Genomic DNA, 22,758 nt, shown 5'->3' with positions numbered 1-22,758 from the left:
CTACTAATGGGTCTGGGGTTTCCTTCTGGAGTCATGAAAATGCTCTAAAATTGACTATGTTGATAGCTATACAGCTTTGAATTTTAAACACCATTAAACTGTTACATTTTAAGTGGATGAATTTCATAGCATGTGAATTAAGTATCAATAGAGGTGATATTACTTTTAACACCTTTTTACACTGAGTATAGCTCAGTGGTAGAAAGCATGCTTAGTATGCTAAGTTCCCACCAAAGCCTACCAAAAAAAAAAGGAAAAGAAACGAAAGGAAAGAAGGGACAGAGAGAGTAAGGGGTGAGGGAAAAGGAAAAAGAAAGAACAAAGAACATACCAGGCTGAAAAATTTTGTAGTAGGGACTATAGGCCACATTTAATCCACCAAGCTTCACTGTAATCTCGTAACGCCCAGCCTTGCGCACAGTGAAGGCCACCTTTACCACATTGGAATTGGGCTCCTGAAGGACTTCCTGGGTCACTGGAATTTCTACTGCTAGCTCAACATGAGAGATGTGAACTCTCAGTCCCACAGGCCGATGTGCAGGGAAAGGCTGCCCATTCTTATAGAATAACTGCAGTGGGAGAAGAGAGGCACCCATTAGTAAGGAGAGAGCACTTCCCATGCAAGAAGTGTGGGGAGAGACAAAATCTCTGGCTAAGGTCATACTGGTAAGCCCCAGTGCTTCCTACTCCTCATAGTTCTACTCACAGAAACAGAGAGAGAAAAGACTCTCAGCACTCCAAAGAAAACCATTAAGTCATAAACAAATTCTTAACTATTCAGAGGATGGGATAGAATATACCACTGAATCAAGAACATACCAATTTCAACCTGGTATTTTCTCAACTACAAATGCTACCTCTACATTGTTCCCAGCCCTTTCCATTACGTTATTAAGGTAACCCAAATGTGAAGGCAGTCAGCTAGCAGTATTGGCATTGAGTGAAGGAAAGCACCATGCAAAGGTAGGAAGGGTTCAGGCTCACATACCAGCCTTAACCCTACAAAATGAAGAAGTACTTGCAGAGCTTGCAAGCCTTCTCAGTAAAGTGCCAGATAGTAAATATTTTTGGTTTTGTAGGTCATACATAATAGTCAATAAAGGATGAATGGGTGTGGCAATGCATTTACAGAAACAGAAGGTGGGCCTGCTAGGGCTCTTAGGCCAGTTTGCCAGCTCCTGATCTACAGTACCTACTATTTTTAATACTATTTTTCTTATCTTGAAAAGGTAACATTAAGCTTTATACTTCTTCACAACCAAGCACCTAGTAAACGAAAAGGACAGAGAAATTCATGACTCTTCAGATACTAACAATTCCCAAGTTCCTGGGAGGGGCTGAAAAACAAGGGAAAATGTTAACATTCCAGTCACTTCTACCAACAGACGGAACTGGGCTCTGGAAAGTAAATGACTCAGAAATCCCAAAGGGTACAGAAACAGAAACATTCCCTTACATGCACTCGGAAGGCCATGCTGTGGCCCACCTCATAGGGGTCCTTCCAATCCCAGGACACTTTGCAGGACCGGGGATCCAGGTAATTTCCCCGAACGTAGTCATAAATAGTTCGGTCCCCTCGGCGCTCACGGTCCTCATTCTGAAGGAAGCTGACTACACGCGCGGCAAGCTCAAAGAGGAACTTAATTGTGAAGAAGAATGCAACCACAGACACTGTGATTCCACCTATGTAAAAGGAAGAACATGTAAACCATCTGCTGATTACACCTTACAGCTTCTCATTATGGAACAGACTAGCTGACTCTCAAAACTTAAAGAGAGTGAGGATGACGTTGCAAGACTGTCAAAGAAACACTATACTGGGACACTACTTCTGTGGGCGAAGAGAGGATTTTCTAGACAAGGTATCAATAACTACTACTAAATAAAGTTCTAGTGGAACACAGCCTGGCCCATTCAAGCACAATTCTCTGTGGCTGCTTCTGAATCACACTGGCAGAACTGAGTGGTTTTAAGGAGACTGCAAGGCTTTCTACCTGAAAGTGTTTACTCTTGCCTTTTACAGAAAATCTGCTGACCCTGTTATATATCATGAACTACATATAATCCCCCCACCCCAATCCCTGCATGTGCTGGGCCCTCACAGAGGCAGTAAAAAGAATGTGCATTTTGGCTCCCTCCATTAGGAAGCCTTTTCCTCTTTTGTTCACTTGGAAAAAGCCCCAGAGTTAGGGGTTCCCTCTCCTAGGCTCCCTCAAACTCCTTTATCTATTGGAACCTTTCTCCTTGACTACCTCCCTTTCATGTTAGGAACTCCTTAAAAGCAGATTCTGTCTTATTCAACTTTGACTCCACAGTAAACAGTGTCTGGGCATGAACTGTAATTACCCAAAAAATAGTTCCCAAATGAATTAATTCCTCTGACAACTCTGGGAAGGTACATTCTGGCATTAGTGGAAATACTTTTCAAGGGAAAAGAGAATGGATAGAGATGTAAAAAGGAACTAGGCAACTCTAACAAAAAGTTAATAAAGACAACTTTTTTTGGCTGGAGGTGTGGCTCAAATAGTAGAGCACTTGACTAGCAAGTCTGAAGCCCTGAGTTCAAACCCTAGTACCTAGCCCCGCTCCAAAAAAAAACCAGAGCACTCTCTGTAACATACCAATAACGTAAAACATCAGGTCCCTTCAATGCCAACAGACAGCCGAGGATCACAGCTGCAGCTGCAAAAGAAAATTTGTTTATTTTTTTGTCTCCAATTCTTCTTATAGCTATCTCAGAGTGCGATGAAGTATGACACATGGCTTAAACCAATTGTCTCTAGTTTAGTGACTCACTATCCCAGCCTTCCCTGTCTAGTTTGACAAGTGCCCTATGACATACTTCAGACAAATAAAGACCACACCACTCCCCCTTAAGGTGCCCAATATACCCACTACCCTAGGAATACTATGAGCAGCCACCTGCTTGAATGCTAATTAGAAAACTCAGTAATAGGGATTCCATCTTTTTAGATCCTGGGCTCCCAAACAGTTTCCCTCTTCCAGGTAAGGTGGTGCTGATTAACAAAAGCAAAGAGGATAGTGGAATCGGTTTCCCCCTTACCATATTTGTCCTCTGGAAGTAATTGAGCTAAATAGAAACAGCTATATAAAAACGTACATTTTTAAATGTAAGCATTATTATCATATTGGCATTATGTAACTAAAATGAACTTTGGGTCATCCTAAAAAGCAGTGGTATGTAAGAGAAGTCACTTACACCATTAGCAGATCAGACAAACTAATGGGCCCTATGGAAGATGAGCTCATAGAAAGACCAAGGAGAGGAACAAGAGAAGAAGCCAGTCAGTACTCATCCTAAGAGGCACCTGCCAAAAGTCAGGGATTGAGGGGAAACTTTCACTGTTATTAAGCTTGATTCCTGAACAAAACTTCAGTCTTTATAACTCACTTGATCATTTGAAGCACCAAAGGTACCATGAAGTAAAAATGCAATGTATGATGACCTGTGAATCTCATCACTGAGTGTGACCTTAGTAGAGGCTGTAATATGCTCTCGATGCTACAATGCACTGAATTCACTTTCTTTTCAAGTCACCAAACCATAAAGTTATCAATGTTATCTCTACCCAGCATCTTTATCAGCACAATATTATTTAGTGACAAGACAGCTAAAATTTCTAGGTTCAGATCTGGAAGGAACCAAAAGAAGTTCTTTTTAAAATGGTGTACTATGCCTTTTTTTTTCTCTTGGGTGCTAGGGTAGGTACTCAGAGTCTATATATGCTAGGCAAGCACTTTACCACTGAGCTACATCCCCAGCCCTTCTTTTTTGTTGATGTTTGGTTTTTTGAGGGATGGTCTTACTGTATATCCCATGACAACCTGGAACTAGCTATGTAGCCCAGGTTGGCCTCAAACTTGCGATCCTCTTGTCTCAACTTCCTGAGTGCTGGGATTGCAGGCATGTACTACCATACCCAGCCTTAAAACAATGCACCTTTATGTATAATGGTGATAAAGATTTTTCTTCTAAGAAAGAAACAGAAAATAGTCCCATAGCTCCTTTGATAATATACCAAATGGAACCCACGGAAAGGAGGCAATTTAAGGAATGATCATCTCAAGTGTCAGAGAAATTCTTATTTAGACTGGTTCTGCTAGAAAAGAAATCCACACAAGAAACATTAGAATTATCAATACATGTGGATTAAGGTGCCCCCAAAAAGATCTACTATAAAGAGACAATACACAGACCCAAATTTGGGTCTTCCTCCTTCTCAAACAAAGATCTCATCTCCTGGGACCTCATTATTAAAAGCTGCTGTCATCTCTCTAAAAGCATCTGTCTACACCTTACAGGATGTATTAAATGACTCCATGGGACCAAGTCTTAGGTACTTCCTCAGCTGGCTGCCACACAATTCAATACTGTATGTGAAACTTTCTGCTGGAAGTTATAGCACTCAGCAGAAAATGAAGTACATGTGGCTGACAATACAGAGTTGTGGTCTCAAGCCTCTTACTCTTGAAGGAATTAGAGCAGTGCCAAATTTATAGCTTGAGCCACAAGAGCTGGAAAAATTCATTAAGTACAATCTTTGAAAACTGTAACAACCTTTCCTGTGTAAGGCAACTGGCAAGCAGTAAGTTAGAATCCTGGGAACCAGCCCAAAGATTGCAACTAACTGTGTGACTTATGTGGGCTTCCAAAGTCTCCTTGATATAAAGAGTTAAGAATTATAACTTCTGTGTTACAACTTCCTTTAGCATGCTATGACTTCAACTCCCCATACCAATCAAGGGTCTAGAATCAAATAGTATTAACAAGTGGTATAATACAGTAGAAAAAGACAAAGACTCTAGAGTTAAGATTACCTGGATTCATATCCATACTCTGAACCCACAATATGACTTTTAACAAGTCATTGAATCTCTCTATAGAGTGCCAATTTCCTTAACTGTCAAATGGGGATAATACCTGTATGTACCTTATGCAGGTATCGTAAGTATTAAATGAGCCAACGCAGTCTAGAACTGTGCCTAGAACATGATGGGTTCTCAAGGTTTTAATGATTATTTTAAGTATTACCTACAGTAGTACTAGCATCACTACTTCTCTGCTTCAAAGCCAACAGGAAACTCAAAAAGCCTCCTTGTGGCTCATACTTTCTTCAATGAAAAGTGTATGAAAATTACAAAAGCTAGTCCCTCTTACTATATTGAAAGTCTAAACCTACATGGGAGTTCTTTATAGAATTCTAACTTGATGTCTGATATTTTGTTTTGGTGAGACTGGGGTTTGAACTCAGGGCTTCATACTTGCAAAGTAGGCGAACTACCACTGAGCCACACCTCCAAGTCCATTTTTCTCTGGTTACTTGGGAGATAGGGTCTTGCAAATTACTTGCCCAGGCTGGCCTCGAACTGTGATCCTCCTAATCTCAGCCTACCAAGTAGCTAGGATTACAAGCATGAGCCACCAGTGCCTGGCAATGTCTGGAATGTTTTATTAGGAGTTAAAAACTCACATTAAAATAATTCATCCAACAAATACTGAGTCCTTATTTACTGTGTCAGGTCCTGGAGGAATGGCACAGAACATGTAGCCAACATCCCAGTCCTCATGAAGTTAGCAAAAATGAGCTTTACCTTGTTGAGTCCTTGGTCATTCACTTATTTCTCAATGAAATCATCACTACTAATTTTCTAGATCACTTAGACCTTTTCTAATGAGTCAATTCTAAATTTCTACTCCAATTTCCTTTGTAGTTTAAAACTCAACATACAATTAATATGTCTTTGTTTGTTTGAGATAGTCTTACTACGAAGCCTGGTCTCAAACTCACAATCCTACTGCCTTAGCCTCAGAGTGCTGGATTACAGGCATGTGACACCACGCCCAGCTCAAATTAGTACTTTTTCCAAATGACTCTTCTTTCTTCTTAAAACCTCCTTATGACTAAGGAGTTAGCTCTTTCAATTCCTCACTCATTGATTTGACGTCTACAAAATATCCCACTGCTCTACAACAGTTCAAAAACCTCCCCAATAGTATGTACCCACAACCAAGTTTTCCCCAGGGTCACATTCTGAAGGTGCATTCCTTCCACATTTCTCCCCTTTCAGGTTCCTCCTGAATGCTATCATAAAGCCTCCTTATTTTTGTCACTGAAATCACTTTTATTTCAGATTTCACCTCTGTTTTGTAAGCATTTTCTGTGCTCTTAAGGATCCTGTTTTACTAAGTCTTATCTTTCCTGCTACCAACCTATACCATTCTTAGTCACATCTCCAACAATTATTGATTATTTCCCCTATTACCCATTCTATGATTTAACCAAATCAGATCCCTTGCACTTTTACATACAAGCCCTGAAATGTCCCATTTCCATGCCTTTTCAAAAGTCATCTCCTCTGCCTAGAATATCCCCTTCTTCAGTATCTACCCATGGAATATCTTCTGATCCCAAGTTCTGAGAAAAATCCTATCCCCTCACCCTGAAATCTTCCCTGATCCTCAATTTGGAAAGTCATTCCCACCTCTGAATTTCCATGAGTTTTTTAACAATTTTATCTTGTGGCACTTATATTCTACCTTTTAGTCTCTTATTTTCATTTCAGAGAGGTAAGAAACATGAAGCAAAGACTAGTCTTAAAATCCTCCAAAACTTCCAATATAATTGTATACAGAAACTTCAATAAATATAAATAAAGAATTGGCTGAATGGCTAGGGTCAAATGTCTGTTTTTTCCTTTGTCCAGGATGTCTAAGGATCAAGAATTTCATAGATGAGCTGGGCACTGGGAGCTACTCAGGAGGGAGAGATCATGAGGACTGTGGTTCAAGGCCAGCCTGGGCATACAGTTCACAAGACACTATCTCTAAAATACCCAACACAAAAAAGAGCTGGGGGAGTGGCTCAAGTGGTAGAATGTCTGCTTAGCAGGCATGAGCCCTGAGTTCAAGCTCCAGGACCACCAAAAAAGAGGAATTTCATAGATGGAACCTTCCTTTTAGATACAGTTTGGGTTTTTTGCAGTGCTAGGGATGGAACCCAAGGCCTTACACAATAAGCAAGTGTTCTACCAATGAACTACATCTCCAAACCTAGATACAGCTTTAAGACACTTTGTTCTATTCATTATGATTTAGTGGGTCTCCAACTAGCTGTGGTCAGCTACTGATTATTAAGTAAAGTAACTTCCAGTTCTAACAGTCTTTACTTTCCCCACCATAAACACTAATTTAACCATCCCTATGATTTAAAGTCATATAGTCACTTACACATATTCAATTAAGCTCTTTCAGACCAAAATTTGTCAACTTAATTCAGTTCAATAAGTATGTATCAAATACCCACCAGCAGGGTCATGTGTTCTCATACACAGTATTTTTCTACAATAGTTTGTTTCTACAGCACCTCCACTTTTATCTGCTCACAATTCTTCTGGATCAAACTATATTGGAACTCTTCCACAGTCTAATTCAAACATAAAAAAACGTATTACTCTGCCACCATACTACTTCATGAAATTTACTTAGATGAGTATTTTGTTTTCAAGTTTAACTTTATAGTGTTCTTGTTCTTATATAATTTAGTAAATTGTGATACTATAAGCTAGCAGAATAACAGTTGTAGTAATAAAATAACTTTCTACCTCTTTATTAAGTACTTAGTACTTTGCATGTTAGCCTACATACTGTAACTATAACCCACCACTTGCCAAGATAAACACTATTATTCTCATTTCACAGATTTAAAAAAAAAGATGAATTTTAAAAAGCTATCTTGAACATTTAACTCATAGTTGCTTATGTGACAGAGCTGAGACTTAAGCCTATGTCTAACTCTGAAGCCCAAAGCTCTTAACCAAATACAACACTGAATAATGAAAAAGAATGAAGTCATAGAGATAGCCAAGTATTTAGGAAGAAAAAAGATTTAAGAAAACAGATAAAAGAAAGTATTTTTTTAAAATGCTGCAGAGAACCCTCAGTGATTTAAAAAGAAAGTATTTAAAAATTACCCAATCTAACTGTGAGGAATCTCAGAGAAGTTAAACTAAGAATGATAAGCTCTCATGGCTCTTTTTGTTATCTTTTGAAATAAAAATAACACCTGACAACAGAAAGTGGAATGTAGTACCAATTATCTAGTGTACAAACATCACTTGCTCACTTTAGGATCCTGGAGAAATTGCTTAGAACTACAGTACTTTGGCTCACCTTACCTACACAAAAAGGGAGGAAATACCTGTCTCAAGGGAACGCTAAAAAGTTGATCAGCATATACATCCTAAGACTCTTTTGTCTTTTTTTGGAGTATTAAAATGTATAATTATGTATCAAATAAATTTTACCCCATCACTGAATATCAGTAATGAAAAAGTCATTTCCCAGAAATGGAAAACTGATTTCTTCACATTCAAAACTGCTCTGTCAGAAACAAAGTTAATTTTCACTGCAACCTGTACTTTAACAACTATCTCTTGCTGAACAGGCTTAGGAACTGGTCACTGAATCCATGTTCTGCACCCCAGTAATAGACTATCTTACCATAGTCTATTATCTTACCTTTAAACGAGGGCCCATGGTCTGAGAACCAAGTTATTCACCAAAGCAGGTAACTTTTGGCCTCTTTCACTCTGCCTTCCAACTTCCACATGAAGAAAAAGGCTGCAAAGTCACTGGAAAGGGTCTGTCCATCAGACCTTCACTGAGGGTGTATCACAGTAAGCAGAGAGTCAATGTTTCTGAATTGAACTGGATGAATTCCAGGGTGGAAAAATACAGCCCAAGAACATATTATTCCTGGACTTATCTAGTGCAGGGTACAACTGGCTGCCAAAGGATGCATTTGTTCTGGTTCCCAGGATCCTACCCTAAAAAGAAAAAGGGTTAAGTGCAATACATTTTCATTTCTGAGATTTCCCAAAACACAATAAAGAGAAAGTAGAACAGGCAGTGGGAACCCTGATACACTACAAGTAACCAAGGATTAGTAAATTCTGATCAAGCATTCCCAACTGAAACCCCACAGTTCCCAAGGCCATGCCAATTCTACAACAGTCCTGGTGGCTTCATTGCCTGAAACTGTCACTCTCCAGAAGAAAGCCTCAGTAGTTCAGTTGACTCCAAACCATCAGCAGAGGCAAACTAAGACACAGATTTTAAAGAGTGAGACTCATGCCTAGCTTCAGTTTAATAGGGCTGGAATACAGGCTTTGGGAACCACATAAGGAGAATAAGAGAAAAGCACAGACAGAGCCAGGTTATAGAGGGCCATATGAAAAGGACTCAAGGCAATATTCAGCCAGAAAGGAAAAACCACCAAAGCTTACAACCAGATCTATCAACCTGTTCAGTCTTCTCCCTTTGTGCCCATGTATACGCTACCATGACATGGTTATACAACACTATTTTCTTTAAAACTATAAAGTCTGCTGTTAATAAGGGAGAAAAAAATCTGTGAACTTTCAAAATAAAGCCACCAAGTAAAGTCAGTTTCTAACTCTCAATGATATTCATGAACCAAATGTAACAGAAAGGAGGTTTATGTCAATGTATACACAAAGAGCCACCATGAAACAAGTGAAAAAGAGACTACCAATCAGTAAATGGAAACAGTCTTAACATGACATGGACTGTTGTCAGTGCTTCATGACTCAGAATCTTAAGACATAGACAATTATCCTTATTTTACAGACTGGGACATAAAAAGAAGAAGGTACTTTCTCAAGATCACACACAAATGGTAGTAGAGTTGAATCAAACCCAGGTAGCCTGGACCCAGAATCCACGCTTTTAATGATTATTCTCCAGCCTCTCAGCTATGGGAAACCAAGGAAGAAAACACAAAATGCTAACAAGAACAGAACAGAATGAGTAAAGGCCAAGCCAGGGGATCAAAAAAGTTGGTAAATTTTTATAATTAAAAAACAAGTTTAAAAAAAAAAAAGTTTAAGTACATATATACATTTTAACAGATGGTGATAGACTTGTCAAGTACATGTGCTAAAACCCAGGTCAACTAGCAACTGGAACCAGTTTAAAGAATCTACAAACAAGATAATAGCAATGTAAACTATAAGCGATTCCTATGATAGAATGTTTTGTTAGGACTTAAAAATGACACTTTTTTTTTTTTTTTTTTTTGGTGCTGGGGTTTGAGCTTGGTGCTTCACACTTCCTAGGCAGGTGCTCTGCCACTTGAGCCATACCTCCAGCCCAAAAATGACACATTTAAGGAATAAAAACACTGGACTAGGAAATGCTCACAAATAAAATATTAAATGAAAAAGCAAGCACAAAATTGTTTATATACCATAAGCCCAATGTTAAAACTATAACATTATTTTAAAAAGACTAAAAAATAAAAACATTAATAGCAGTCATCTCCTGGTAAAAACAATTACAATTTTTATATTCTACTTGCACCCTTCAGTGTTTTCCAAACTCTTAATGTTGCAGGATATGTAAAAGGTTTCTATTTCTGGTATAGGACATGGTGGCTCATGCTTGTCATCCAGCTATTCAGGAGGCAGATACAGGATGATTACAGTCCAAGGTCAGCCTGGACGAAAGCTTGAGACTCTATCTAATCAAACTAAAGCAAAAAGAACTGGGAGTATGGCTCAAGTTGTAGAACACTTGCCTAGCAAGCATAAGGCCTGGAGTTCAAACCCTAGTACTGGGAGGGAGTCTATATTTCTATAGCACATACGTGTGTGTGTGTGTGTGTGTGTGTGTGTGTGTGTGTGTGTGTGTGTGTGTGTGTGTGTGTGTGTGTGTGTGTGGTGGTGGTGGTGGTGGTGGTGGTGATGGTGGTGGTGGTAGTATTAGGTTTTCAACTTAAGAGTCTTTTGTTTGTTAGGCAAGCACTCTACCACTTGAGCCACACTACCAATCCTTTCTGGTGTTAGTTATTTTTCAACTAGGGTGTCATGCTTATGCCCAGGTCAGACCTTAACGCTTCCCTCTTAGCTATGATGACTACATTCAGCTTTTATTGGTGGAGATGGGGTCTCACTGTTTGCCCAGGCTGGCCTTGAGCCACGATCCTCCTGATTTCTGCCTCCTGAGTAGCTAGGATTACAGGAATAAGCTACCATGTCTGGCAATAGAAAAACACATACATTTTAGGAAATTATGTATCCCAGGCTCCTGCTCAGCCTCCTTAGTGCTAGAATTGTATGTGTGTGCTACCATACCCAGCTCTAATTCCAACTCTTATTTATAGATTTGTGTCCATATTTGTAGCCCAATTATGAATTTTACATAATTATTTTCCAAAGAATGTGTTTCATACAATATACATAAAGGATCAAATACTGTATCACAGTTCCTAAAATTATTACAATACATATTAATGACTCAGCCTCTGTTTTCAAAACACTATTCTAAATGGCCAAAGAAAAACTGATGTGAAAGTCCATTTCAGAATTCTGGTACATACAGAGCTAGTGGCAACATACAACAGTTCTGTTATCACCTACTGATTTCCACAAAACAAGGCAGGACTCAAGAAAGATGTTTGCTTTCCAAGATGTAGTCTCCAGCATTCTCTATGTAGAGCACTAGCAATGAGTCCAGGAACATCAAATTAAGAAAAAAAAAAATTCAATTTGGATAAGGCTCACAGGTTAGAGTGGCCTCACTAAGGAGTTCCAAGATAAAAATACACATTCAGATACTTGGAATGATTAGTTTACAATTACTCTGGTTTAATTTACTCTTCTTTTATTCTCCCCATCCTAAAACCCCACCATAAAAGATTGCCCTCCCTCATCAAGTTTATATTCCTGACACATTTATACAGTTGTATATTTCTGCTGTCTTGGTTCAGCCAAGTTAAGGTTTTCATTTATATTCTTTCCTCATCAGTCAGCCCCTCCCATCTCTTAAGCATGGCTGCGGGTCTTCTGTGAACTCTCTCCAAATGGTCCCTAGTGCTCTGGTAATGAGGTGCCTCCAACTGACTGCAGCCTTCCAGAAACAGCCGAGTTAGTCAGACAAGATGAGCTCACCCTCCTCCATTCCATGACTTAATACTCTTGAGTAGGCAATCCCCCAAAATCACAGAAAGCTGGTATGCTGCCATTAGACTGTAACCCCATTCCATGCCTCCCAAGATTGGGCATCAGAGCATGCCAGAAGGTGCTAGAAGATAGAGGATAAACAATATACAATCCTGGAGCATCTATTTTATTAGAAAATGAAGTGAGTAGAGAAGAAAAAGTATATTCATATTAAAACAAACACATAATAGAATGCAACAGTTCCATCAATTTCTAAAGATAAAACATGTGTATGTTCAAAATATTCATAGACATTTTATACTTAAGGCCAAAAGACTCTTTGGAGCTCTGCTCTCACCATAAGGGGTTATACACCCACTATCCTTTACCTCCCAGATGTACTTGAGTAAAAAAGTTTGAAAAATACAACACCCCTTTCTCAACTTCTTGACTACTGCCCAATACCACCCATTCCATATATTCACATTTTAAATAACATTACTTTGTTGCTGTTTCTCCACCCCTAGATACATGTATTTATTTTCTCTTTGGCTAACATCATTTGCTAAAAGTATATGTTGCATTTCGCCCTGGAACTCACTGAAAACCAACATTTTTTAGGTTACTCTGCATCATTTATTCTTCATTCACTTCACATTTCTTAAAATGCTACATGCTAGGCTGTGTGTGACAAGCTACTGATGCAAGGATAAATACAACAGCATACTTTTTTTTTTTGGAAGGGGGCTATTCTAGGTATCAAATCCAGGGCCTTAAGCAGCATGCTAGGCAAGTGCTCTACCACTAAGATATATCCCCAGCTCTGGTTTTTTGTGGGTTTTTTTGAGACAGGGTCTCACCATGTAGCTGGCTTTGAACTCCCTATGTATCCCAAGCAAGACAGGGTTCTGTCTTAACCTTGATGCATTTGGTTCAACCTGGGATATGGATAATACAACGTGGTAAGTAACAGGACAGAGGAATAAACCAAGTGTGGAGGCAGAAGAAAGAAAGAGGTAACTTTGCCTTAGGAGAATGAAGAAGTCCTCACAGTAGAGATAATAGAGCTGATCACTTAAGAATGAGTAAGCATTTGCAAAGGCAGGGAAAAAAGGACTAATATCTTAGGCATAGGCAAAAAACACCAAATCAAAAAAAAAAAAACAAGAAGAAGAAGCGATAAAAAGTTCAGAATTATGAAAGCAAAGTGTTTAGGAAGACCACCAGGGCCACAGTAGGGTGACTGAGTGACTGCTTCTACATAGTGGTTAAGAGCATGAGCCTTACTCATGGACAAGTTATCTTCTCTTCAGTTGTATCATATTCATCTTATGTAAAATAGACAGCTGGTCATGATAGTGCACACCTGTAATCCCAACTATGCAGAAGGAATAGGTAAAAGGATCAGGGTCTGAGGCCAGCCCCAAACAAAAACGCAAGATCCTGTCTGAAAACTAACTAAAGCAAAAAAGGACTGGGGGTGTGGTTCAAGTGGTTCAAGTGGCCCACAGCCCTGATTTAAAACTTCATTATGGCCAAAAAAAATTTTTTTAATAAAATAAAATGTACTGAGAAAAGGAAGGAATCCAACTGCTCTTGGGAAGCAAGGCTAGGAGTATAAGGAAAAGGAAGACTACAAAGAATGGAAATTGTAGACCCAGGTGACCTGGTTCTATGATTCCCTTAGGGGATAACTGCTGCATTATCAAGTTATGATGCTGGTTTGTGCCAGGCCACAGCAGCTTACAGTGAGGAAGATAGTTAAGAGTCTACCCAAGGGACTAGCTTTTTTTGGAAAGACCCCAGGTGGAAACAAATATAGGAACAATCCAAAATACTGAATTTCCTAGGTTTCTCTCAAGGATGACAACAATGATAAGAACTGACTTTCATAGAGAACTTAGTATGTGCCAGGCACTGTATGAAGCACTTCGTTTGTACTATCTCATTTAACCATCACATTAACCACATGAGATAAGCATATTATTAACATTAGGAATAATCCATTAGACTAGGAAACAGAGGCATGGAGAGCTCAATTAACTTGCCAATAAAGTCAGCTGATAATTAAAGGAGCCAACCAATCTGATTTCAGAGCCTTTACTCTTAACTAAGAACACTGATGTATCCAAAAGAACGCCAAGAAAAGGGGTGTGGTGTTCTTGGGACAGGAAGAATGAGAATTCAGAAATTCTTAATTTGAAAATTTTAAAAATATGATCTCATTTTATTTAGACTTAAAACAACAAAACACAAGAGTTTTTTTAATCAAGGGAAAAAGATAGCAACACATTTTAAAAGCACCTCCGGAGCAATGTGAAAGAGACTCTGAAGACAGATCCCTGACCCAGAGACAAAATAAGAGGATAGCTGGACACTGGTGACTCACATCTGTAATTCTAGCTACTTGGGAGGCTGAGATCAGGAGGATTGCAGTTTGAGGACAGCCTGACAAATAATTTGCAAAACCCCATCTCCAAAATAAATAAGCAAAATGGAGTGGAGGCATGGCTCAAGAGGTAAAGCACATGCTTTGCAAGCATGAAGCCTTGAGTTCAAACCCAGTCTCATCAAAAGAAAAAAAGAGAGAAAGATAAGAAGATAGCCCAGTGTGGTAGTGCACACAGGTAAATCCCAGCACTTGGGAGGCTGAAACAAAAGGTTCATGATGCCCAGCCTGGGCTACATAGCAAGACCCTGCATCAAAAAATAAAGTAAAAAGCAAAATAAAGTAACTAAATTAAATTAAAATGTAGTGAGGCATTTTTCATTTAGCCCAACAGTTTTTCAATTCATATGTAGTTACAAGTAGTAGTAGTTTATTTCTTTTTGCTTTGAACCTATTTACTGTTAGCAAAATAAAACTAGGAAAGTCTTTTGCATTTACTTTCTATTAGTGTATATTAATTGTACAAAATAATGGGTTTCATTATGACATTTTCATACATGTATATAATGTACTTTGATCATAGTCACCCCAATTACTCTTTCCTGTCTCCCTTTCCCCCTCCTGCTGGACCTCTTCCTCTTCCCAAACAGTCTCCCTTTTACTTTCAGGTCTTTTTTAAAAAATCAAGATTCTGCATATGAGAAAAAACATGCATATCTGTCTTTTTGCATCTGGCTTGTTCCACCTAACATGATAATTTCCAGTTCCATTTTCCTAGTTCGTACCTCTTTACTGCTGGGTAGTAGTCCATTCCATTGATATACTGCAATTTATTTATCCATTCACCAGATGGACGTTTGGGTTATATACAGTTTGGAGCCATTATAGATAAAGCTATTATGAACATTCAAGTACAAGTCTTTGTGTGGACATATGTTTTAATTTCTCTTGGGTAAATACCTAGAAGTAAGATTGCTTGTTCATATGGCAAGCATATTTTTAACTTAAAAGAAGCTGCCAAATTGTTTTCCAAAGCAGCTGTATCACTTTGCATTTCTACCAGTTGTTCTACATCCACCAACACTTGGTATTAGTGATAGTTTTAATTTTATCCATTCAGTGTGAACAGGTATCACACTGTGGCTTAATTTGCATTGTCCTGAGGGCTAACAATGAGCATCTTTTCAGGCACTAATGACTATTTGTATAGCTTTTCTAGTGAAGTATCTGTTCAAATCTTTTTGTCATTTTTCTTAATTGAGCTATGTGTCTTCTTATGACTGAGTTGTGAAAGTTATTTCTATATTCTAAATCTAAGTCCTTTATTGGACATATTTAGGCAAATATACTCCTTAGCCTGCCTTTGCATTTTAACAGAAAATGAACTGTATTTTAAAGAGTAAACATTTTTTGGTTAAAAAAAAAAGAGTAAACATTTTCAAGTTTGATGAAATTGAACTATTAAAGTTTTTTTTGCTTATAGTCTGTTTCTTGTGTTTTGTTTTTTTATTTTGCTTCTTTTCTTGTGTTCTTTAAAAAAAACAATCTTTGCCTAAATCAAGCACACAAAGACTTTCTATTGTTTTCTTCTAAGTTTTATCTAAGTGTCACAAGAGAAAATCTCTTGTCAAATTTTAATAAGATTGTTTCAACTCCTACATTCCTATTATCTCATCATTATTCAGTTTTATTATCCCTTTTTTTCTTTCCAATTCAACTTCCCACATTACCAAATACTATTTAAATTATAGTCTATTTCTGATTTTGGAATCTTTTAACAGATCTTTCCACTTAATAAGTGGCACATCTAAATTTAGCAAAGGTTTTAGTTCTTCTATTCTCTTCAAATCAATCCTGAAGATGGTTCTGAAAAAAATCTAAATTCCAGAACCCAGAGCGTTCACCTTGGGGTTCAGCCAGGAGCAATCAACTACTGGTGTTAAAGAGAAGCATTTATAAGATTGTTCTGTTTTAAGTTACTCTCACCTGTTGAGAAGGCTGAAGAAAGTTGTCTTATTATCACTTACTGGTTATAGTAAAATTTATGCTTATAATGGTTAAGCTGACCAAGAAAAAAAGTAATTCTACATTCCTTAATTCAATTTAGATTCTCTCTTTTGTACTATTCTCTTTGAAACAAGCCACAGTTATTCAGACTCAAAATGAAATAAACAGCAGATACAAAAGCATAGCTTAGATTCATTCATTCAACTTCCTCTTTGGAACAGAGATGGAAAATATTCTCAGCACAGTTCAAAGTAGAAAAAAAAAGCTAATGTGACTAAAATAGAAAGAACAAGAAATGACTATTTACTATTGCTCATTTTGTAACCTCATAGGACATCTAGAGAAAACCAAATAGAAAACTGGTTCATCCATGTCCCTCTCCTGTCATATTCTTTATCCTAAATCCAGAAAATACGGGCTTCTAAAATTACTGACCCAGAAAGAGTCCTAACAGGGACTCTGCATATTGGGAATTACATTGTTTTTCTTGGTATTCACCACCTTATTCAAATAAATGAACCCAAAAAATGTCTGAGAGGGGTGTTTGGTTTTTTTGTTTTGTTTTGTTTTGTTTTTAAGACACGGTCTTATGGCATAGCCCAGGATGGCCTTGAACTCCCAATTCTCTTGCCTTAAGACCCTAAGTACTGGGAGCACAAGCATGAGCTACCACATCAGACCTGAAAATATTAGTTTTTAATTAAAGCAAATGCCATAGTAATATAGGCATTTAATCTATAGTAAACAAATAGTCTTCTAAATTAAGAATAAATTTCGTGCTGGGCACTGGTGGCTCACTCCCGTAATCCTAGCTACTTGGGAAACTGAGATCAGGAGGCTTGTGATTTGAGGCCAGCAAGGCAAATAGTTCGAGAGCCCCCAAGCCATCTCCAAAATAACAACAGCAAAATGTACTGGAGGTGTGCTTGAGTAGAAGAGTGCCTGCTTTGCAAGCACGAAGCCCTGACTTCAATCCCCCCAGTCCCATATAAAAAAAGAAATTTCTTGGTTATTTAAAAAAGAAAGATTTTCATCAGACCTCTGGCTATATTTTTTGGATACTTCAATAAGACGGGGTATATTTTGGTGGTAGAGTGCTTGCCTAACGTGTGAGGCCTTTGGTCAGATCTCCAGCACCCAGCTTGGGCAGGGATGCTCTGCACTGTATCTGGTCTAAGCCAATGGTTAATTAAGATTCTTCATCACTACAACAATCTTCACCAAAGGACCTATACAAGCTCTAGCTACTTGGGAGGATGAGAACATGAGGATCATGGTTCAAAGCCAGCCTGGGCAAATAGTTCTTGAGACTCTATCTTGAAAAACCCCAACACAAAAATAGAGCTCACAGAGTGGCTCAAGTGGTAAGAGCATCTACCTAGCAAGCCTGAGAGGCCCTAAGTTCTAAACCCCAGCACTGCAAAAGAAAAGGGGAGGGGCCTAGATCTCAAATAAGAAAGTTGGGGCTGGTGGAGTGGCTCAAGTGGTAGAGTGCCTACCTAGCAAGTGTGAGGCCCTGAGTTCAAACCCCAGTATCACACACACACACACACACACACACACACACACACATATACACACAAAAATATGAACCTCAAATAAGAAAGTTGTATACAATTATAATGAAATGTTCAGAAACCAGGCACTGGTGGCTCACACCTGTAATCCTAGCTACTCCGGAGGCAGAGAGCAGGAGAATCATGGTTCCCAGGCAAACAGTTCACAAGACCCTATCTACAAAATACCCATCACAAAAAAAGGGCTGGTGGAGTGTTTCAAGGTACAGGCCCTGAGTTCAAGCCCCAGTACTGCAAAAAAAAAAAAAAAAAAAAAACTGTTCCAAGTACAGTTTTTCTAAGGTACCAAATGGTACTGTGTTAGACTGTTTTAGGGAGAATTCCTGTAAATACATTTGAAATGGAAAACGCTGCTTTTTTCTTTATGGCTTCCTTCTCCACATGGCAAGTGATAGCAGTGTCCTGTGTACGGTAGTTAGAAATTTAAGGGCACATGGAGGAAACCACATTTTAGTTGGCCTAAAAATGTGACAAAAATCATGACAGCAGTAGACAAATGATTGAAGTTTAGGAAACAATTGCCCTAGAAGATGTGCTGGAAGCTAAAACCTCAAACTCATATATGAATTTTAGAACTATCAATTGACAAGATCCTAGAGCTTCATAGATTTTCATAAATTCATTTAATTCAAATTTCATTTTACTGTTTCTGGTGCTTACTGCACTTCAATAGGTGATTGTTCAAGGTGCAACAGCCAGTAACTGGACATTAAATGTTTCTTCCATCTGTTAGGGTTTATTTGTTGTTGTTTTCTTTTTCTTTTTTGGTGGGACGGGGGAGGAAGTGTCTCAATATATAGTGTAAGCTGGCCTAGAACATGCCATCCTCCTGCCTCTGCCGCCTGAGTGCTGGGATTACAGGTCTACTAATTTTTATTTCTCCTGGTTTCCTCTTTCAGCTTTCCATCTGATGCACATGCAACTGGGTCAGTCTTTCTGCAGCTACATCCACTCAGAAAGAGTATTTTCAACCTTTTTAGAAATGACAGTGTGGTATCTTAATCAACAAATCAAGAGATTTTTGAGTATTTTTGGTACACAAAATGGACTGTAGGTTGGGAATGTACCTCAAGTAGTAGAGTGCCCTGAGTTCAAAACCCCAGAAATACTGACTAAAACAAAACAAAAAATGCAAACAAACAAAATGGACTCTATTTTGCTGATGTGCATAGTTACGAGAGGCCCTATGTTCCCATCCCATAGCAGCTTTCATGCTTAGGTAACCCAAGCCACTGAAACTTGGCTGAAACAGAAAGATTTTAAAACTAATTCTCTGAATCTGACAAGCCGTCTCCCTCAATAAGGCTAGGAAGTTGTTATTTCATTAACTGTGCATGAAGTGGCAGGCAGACAGCCAGATATATAGTCTGGTGGGGTAGAACTGGAATTGTTACACAGACACTTAAAAGCTACCAAAATTTGTCTCTATTATGACCCACTGCTTTCAATTCTACTCTTATTTTTAAGGAAAATAAATTACATTATTAAAAGGAAGAACAATCTTAAATGACCACTTTAAAGGTTTTTGTTTAAGATTCCAAGAGGAAAAACTCAAATAGCTACAGAAATGACAACCTACGATAGCTCAATTTGAAGGAGAAATTCAACACTTAAAGTATTCAAAACAAAAATTTCTGTTAACCCAAAAATCAGTATTATGAAACAAGGATTTATTGATCTCTTTAAAAGTGTACTAAGAACCTGTCACATTCCACGGATTCCTAAATGAGTAGTGAAGAAGACAAATAATTAGTTCTATACTACATAGTAAAACCTATGAGGTGCGCACAGGGTGTCAATGAAGCCCAGGATAGGCACCTTAATCATGATTAGCTCTTACTTTCTCAGGAAACTTCATGTCACCTTTCTGGAAGCAAAGCCAACTCTTTGGCAGAATTACCAGTACTTTAGAAATCAAGGATCCCATATGTTGTACTATTAATTCTCATGGTTAATGATTTTTACTCTTCAGCACTAGTCAGAAGGGATTATTGGACCACATACACAGCATAGAAAAAGCATTCATTGGAAACCTCAACCCTTTATCAAAATTACACATGGTCCAACTACAATGTGGTAGTCTGGATTGGGTCCTGGGACAGAAGATGACCATGAGTGGAAAAACCTGTGAAATCCAAATGAAGTCTATAATTTAGTTAACAGTATCGTACTAATGTTAATTTCTTAGATGTAAAAGATGTACCATTGTTATATAAGAAGTTAACAATAGAAAAAACTGTGAAGGGCACGCATGAATACTCTGTACTACCTTTGCAACTTTTCTATAAACTTAAAGTTATTGCACAATACTTTTTTATACTTACATATGGTTCCTCACTTTACATTCTTATTCTCCTTTAGGATTCTGAACCCGCCTCCCTCAGCACTGCTCCAACTCAAGTAATGCTTGGCTTAAACATTTTTCAAAAAAATCTTTTTCAACTCCTTTCTATAAACCATTTGCACAGGCCCCCTGGGGTTTCCTTCTTTACCAAGACATGAAAATCAAGATCATACTTGGGAGGTTTTAGCTGCTTTCTTTTCCTAAAAGCTTGACCATATACAGCAGGGTATATTCTTGGATTTGAACATCCCAAAGTAGACAAGAGGGATTAAAATAATATGGGATGAATTGTTGGATAAAATCAAGGGATCTGTATTAACTATTAGTTAACACTGTTATTACACTGCAGAAAAAATGTATACTAAATAGCCTTTATCTGATCTCTGGCCAAAAAGTACAATAAGTAGAAAATACAATTAATAGATGTTGACTATTAGTATCTCAACACTAATAGGTGAACCACTGAAATGAATGCTTTAGCTATAAGCATGCATGTATACAAACCCCACATGCACAATGCAGGCTAAGGCAACTCAAAAATCTGAAACTATACAAAAAAAAAAAAACTTTGAAGGCTAAGCACTTATGAACCCTTCAAAGAAAAAGGAACTAAAAAAATAAATAAATAAAACTGAAATTCAAATCTAAGCTAACAGTACTCTGACCTGGACCACTTCCAGAAAAACAGGCAGAGGGCCAGCAGAGTGACTCAAGTGGTAGAGCATTGCCTAGCAAGCATGAGGCCCTGAGTTCAAACCCTAGTGCTATCTCCCCAAAAAAAAAAAAAAAAAAAAAAAAAAAATCCAGAAAAATGGATGGAATAATTTCCCTAAAATATTTCAATTTATATACCTCCATTCAACCACCTATCACAATGTAACTGTTCACAACTCTTTCTTCAGTATGGGACTAAGTTCTAGAAGAGTAACTAGTGCAATTGCTTTAGGCAGGCAGAATAGGCCCTCAATAAATGCTTTGTGAATGAACATGCAGCAGTACTCTACCTCTGAGTTGTCCTTACAAAACTATTCAATATCAAGACTTTAGGAGAACATGCTGCACACCATGCTGTCACATTTAGAAGGCTGTCAAGCTACTGAAAAATAATTAATAGCAACAAATGGGTGGGGGTGTAAGCATACCATATGAGTCACAAAAATAAATGTAAAAATGTAACTTGAAAGTGGAGAAAATGCCTTTAAATAATTTTAAAGACATTTTAAAGTTTGTGTCCATAGATGGGCACAAAACTTTTCTTAAACTTTCTAACACTGAAATACAAACTGTTTCAAGGAATTAAATTAGTAAGTTAGACCAATTAGTGAATGGAAGGAAGTCCAAGCCCAATTATGTATTCAAACTGTGGGTCCAATGTCTTTCTCTTCAGGACTGAAGAAAATACAAAACAAACCTCTTGACTTCTGAGAAGGACTAAAATCACTTATTTTCCCCACAAGTATGTATCCAAAAGTAATTACTTTCTGCTCCTATTCAACAAAATCAACACCATCTCTCCCCTTTCTTATAAAATGCTACAGAGTATGAGTAAAGTACTTTAATCTCAGGCTTAGAAGACTCTCAGGTTATGGTAAAATTTCAATGCAACAAAAGCATTTTTATAAATATATTCTCATCCCCCATGGTGTTCCTACACTAATTTAGCTCCCTGCCAATTATTAAAAATGAAGGAAATCATAACATTCTCAGAATAGAAATTGAAAACTACTTTTCAAAAACAATTTGTTACTGTTCATGGATTTCAAAATTCAGAGTACATATAACCAGGAAAGTGGTTTTTTGTAAACACCTGAATTTAAACTCAAATTACTGTTTAATTGTATGCAATTTTTCCTTCATATTATATATATATAATACTAATCAGTCTCCAAATGTCTAAAAAAGTAAATAAATAACCATGTTTATTTAAAAAGCTTGCCTAATAATCAAGAGGTTCTAATACATGGAAAAAAAAAAAGTGGCTTCCAGTTAGCTCTACCCATGAATGACAGACAGGTTGGCAGAGACAAGCTGTTCTGAAAAGATTAGGAACTTCTAGTGATCTCAAATGAGGTAAACAGAAGGTACAAACAGTAGATTTTGTAGATGCTCCAATAATAAAACTACTTCAACATCAAAAATTCAGAGCCTAAACTGAGGCCAATAGGAGAAGGGGACCAGGAACTAGAGAAAAGGTTAGTTCAAGAAGAATTAACTTAGAAGGTAACACACATGCACAGGAAATCAATGCCAGTCAACTCCCTGTATAGCTATCCTTATCTCAACTAGCAAAAACCCTTGTTCCTTCCTATTATTGCTTATGTTCTCTCTTCAACAAAATTAGAGATAAGGGCAAAATAGTTTCTGCCGGGTAGCGAGGGGGTGGGGGGGAGAGGGAGGGAGGAGGGGGGTAAAGGAGGGGGTGGGGGAAGGGGGGAGAAACGACCCAAACGTTGCATGCA

General features: G+C 38.0%; 1 protein-coding gene across 2 annotated transcripts in view; it reads right to left on the bottom strand.

Moving 5' to 3' along the window:
• The window catches only part of Arel1 (apoptosis resistant E3 ubiquitin protein ligase 1), a 42,382-nt gene that overhangs the window by 17,975 nt on the left and 1,649 nt on the right, over positions 1-22,758 (bottom strand). Inside the window, exons 2-5 of one of the 2 annotated variants that reach the window (XM_074067534.1) lie at positions 8,540-8,847; positions 2,622-2,682; positions 1,457-1,683; positions 332-569 (exon numbers count right to left, since the gene is read on the bottom strand). In XM_074067534.1, coding sequence (XP_073923635.1) covers positions 332-569; positions 1,457-1,683; positions 2,622-2,637 — 481 coding nt within the window. In that variant the 5' untranslated portion in view covers positions 2,638-2,682; positions 8,540-8,847. The remainder of the gene's footprint in view (positions 1-331; positions 570-1,456; positions 1,684-2,621; positions 2,683-8,539; positions 8,848-22,758) is intronic. The other variant, XM_074067535.1, reaches the window with a different exon arrangement.

This window comes from Castor canadensis, chromosome 3 (genome assembly GCF_047511655.1).
Source record: "Castor canadensis chromosome 3, mCasCan1.hap1v2, whole genome shotgun sequence".
NCBI lineage: Eukaryota > Metazoa > Chordata > Mammalia > Rodentia > Castoridae > Castor > Castor canadensis.
The sequence above is the reverse complement of the archived record's forward strand: the minus strand, read 5'-3'. Positions and strand labels throughout refer to the sequence as shown.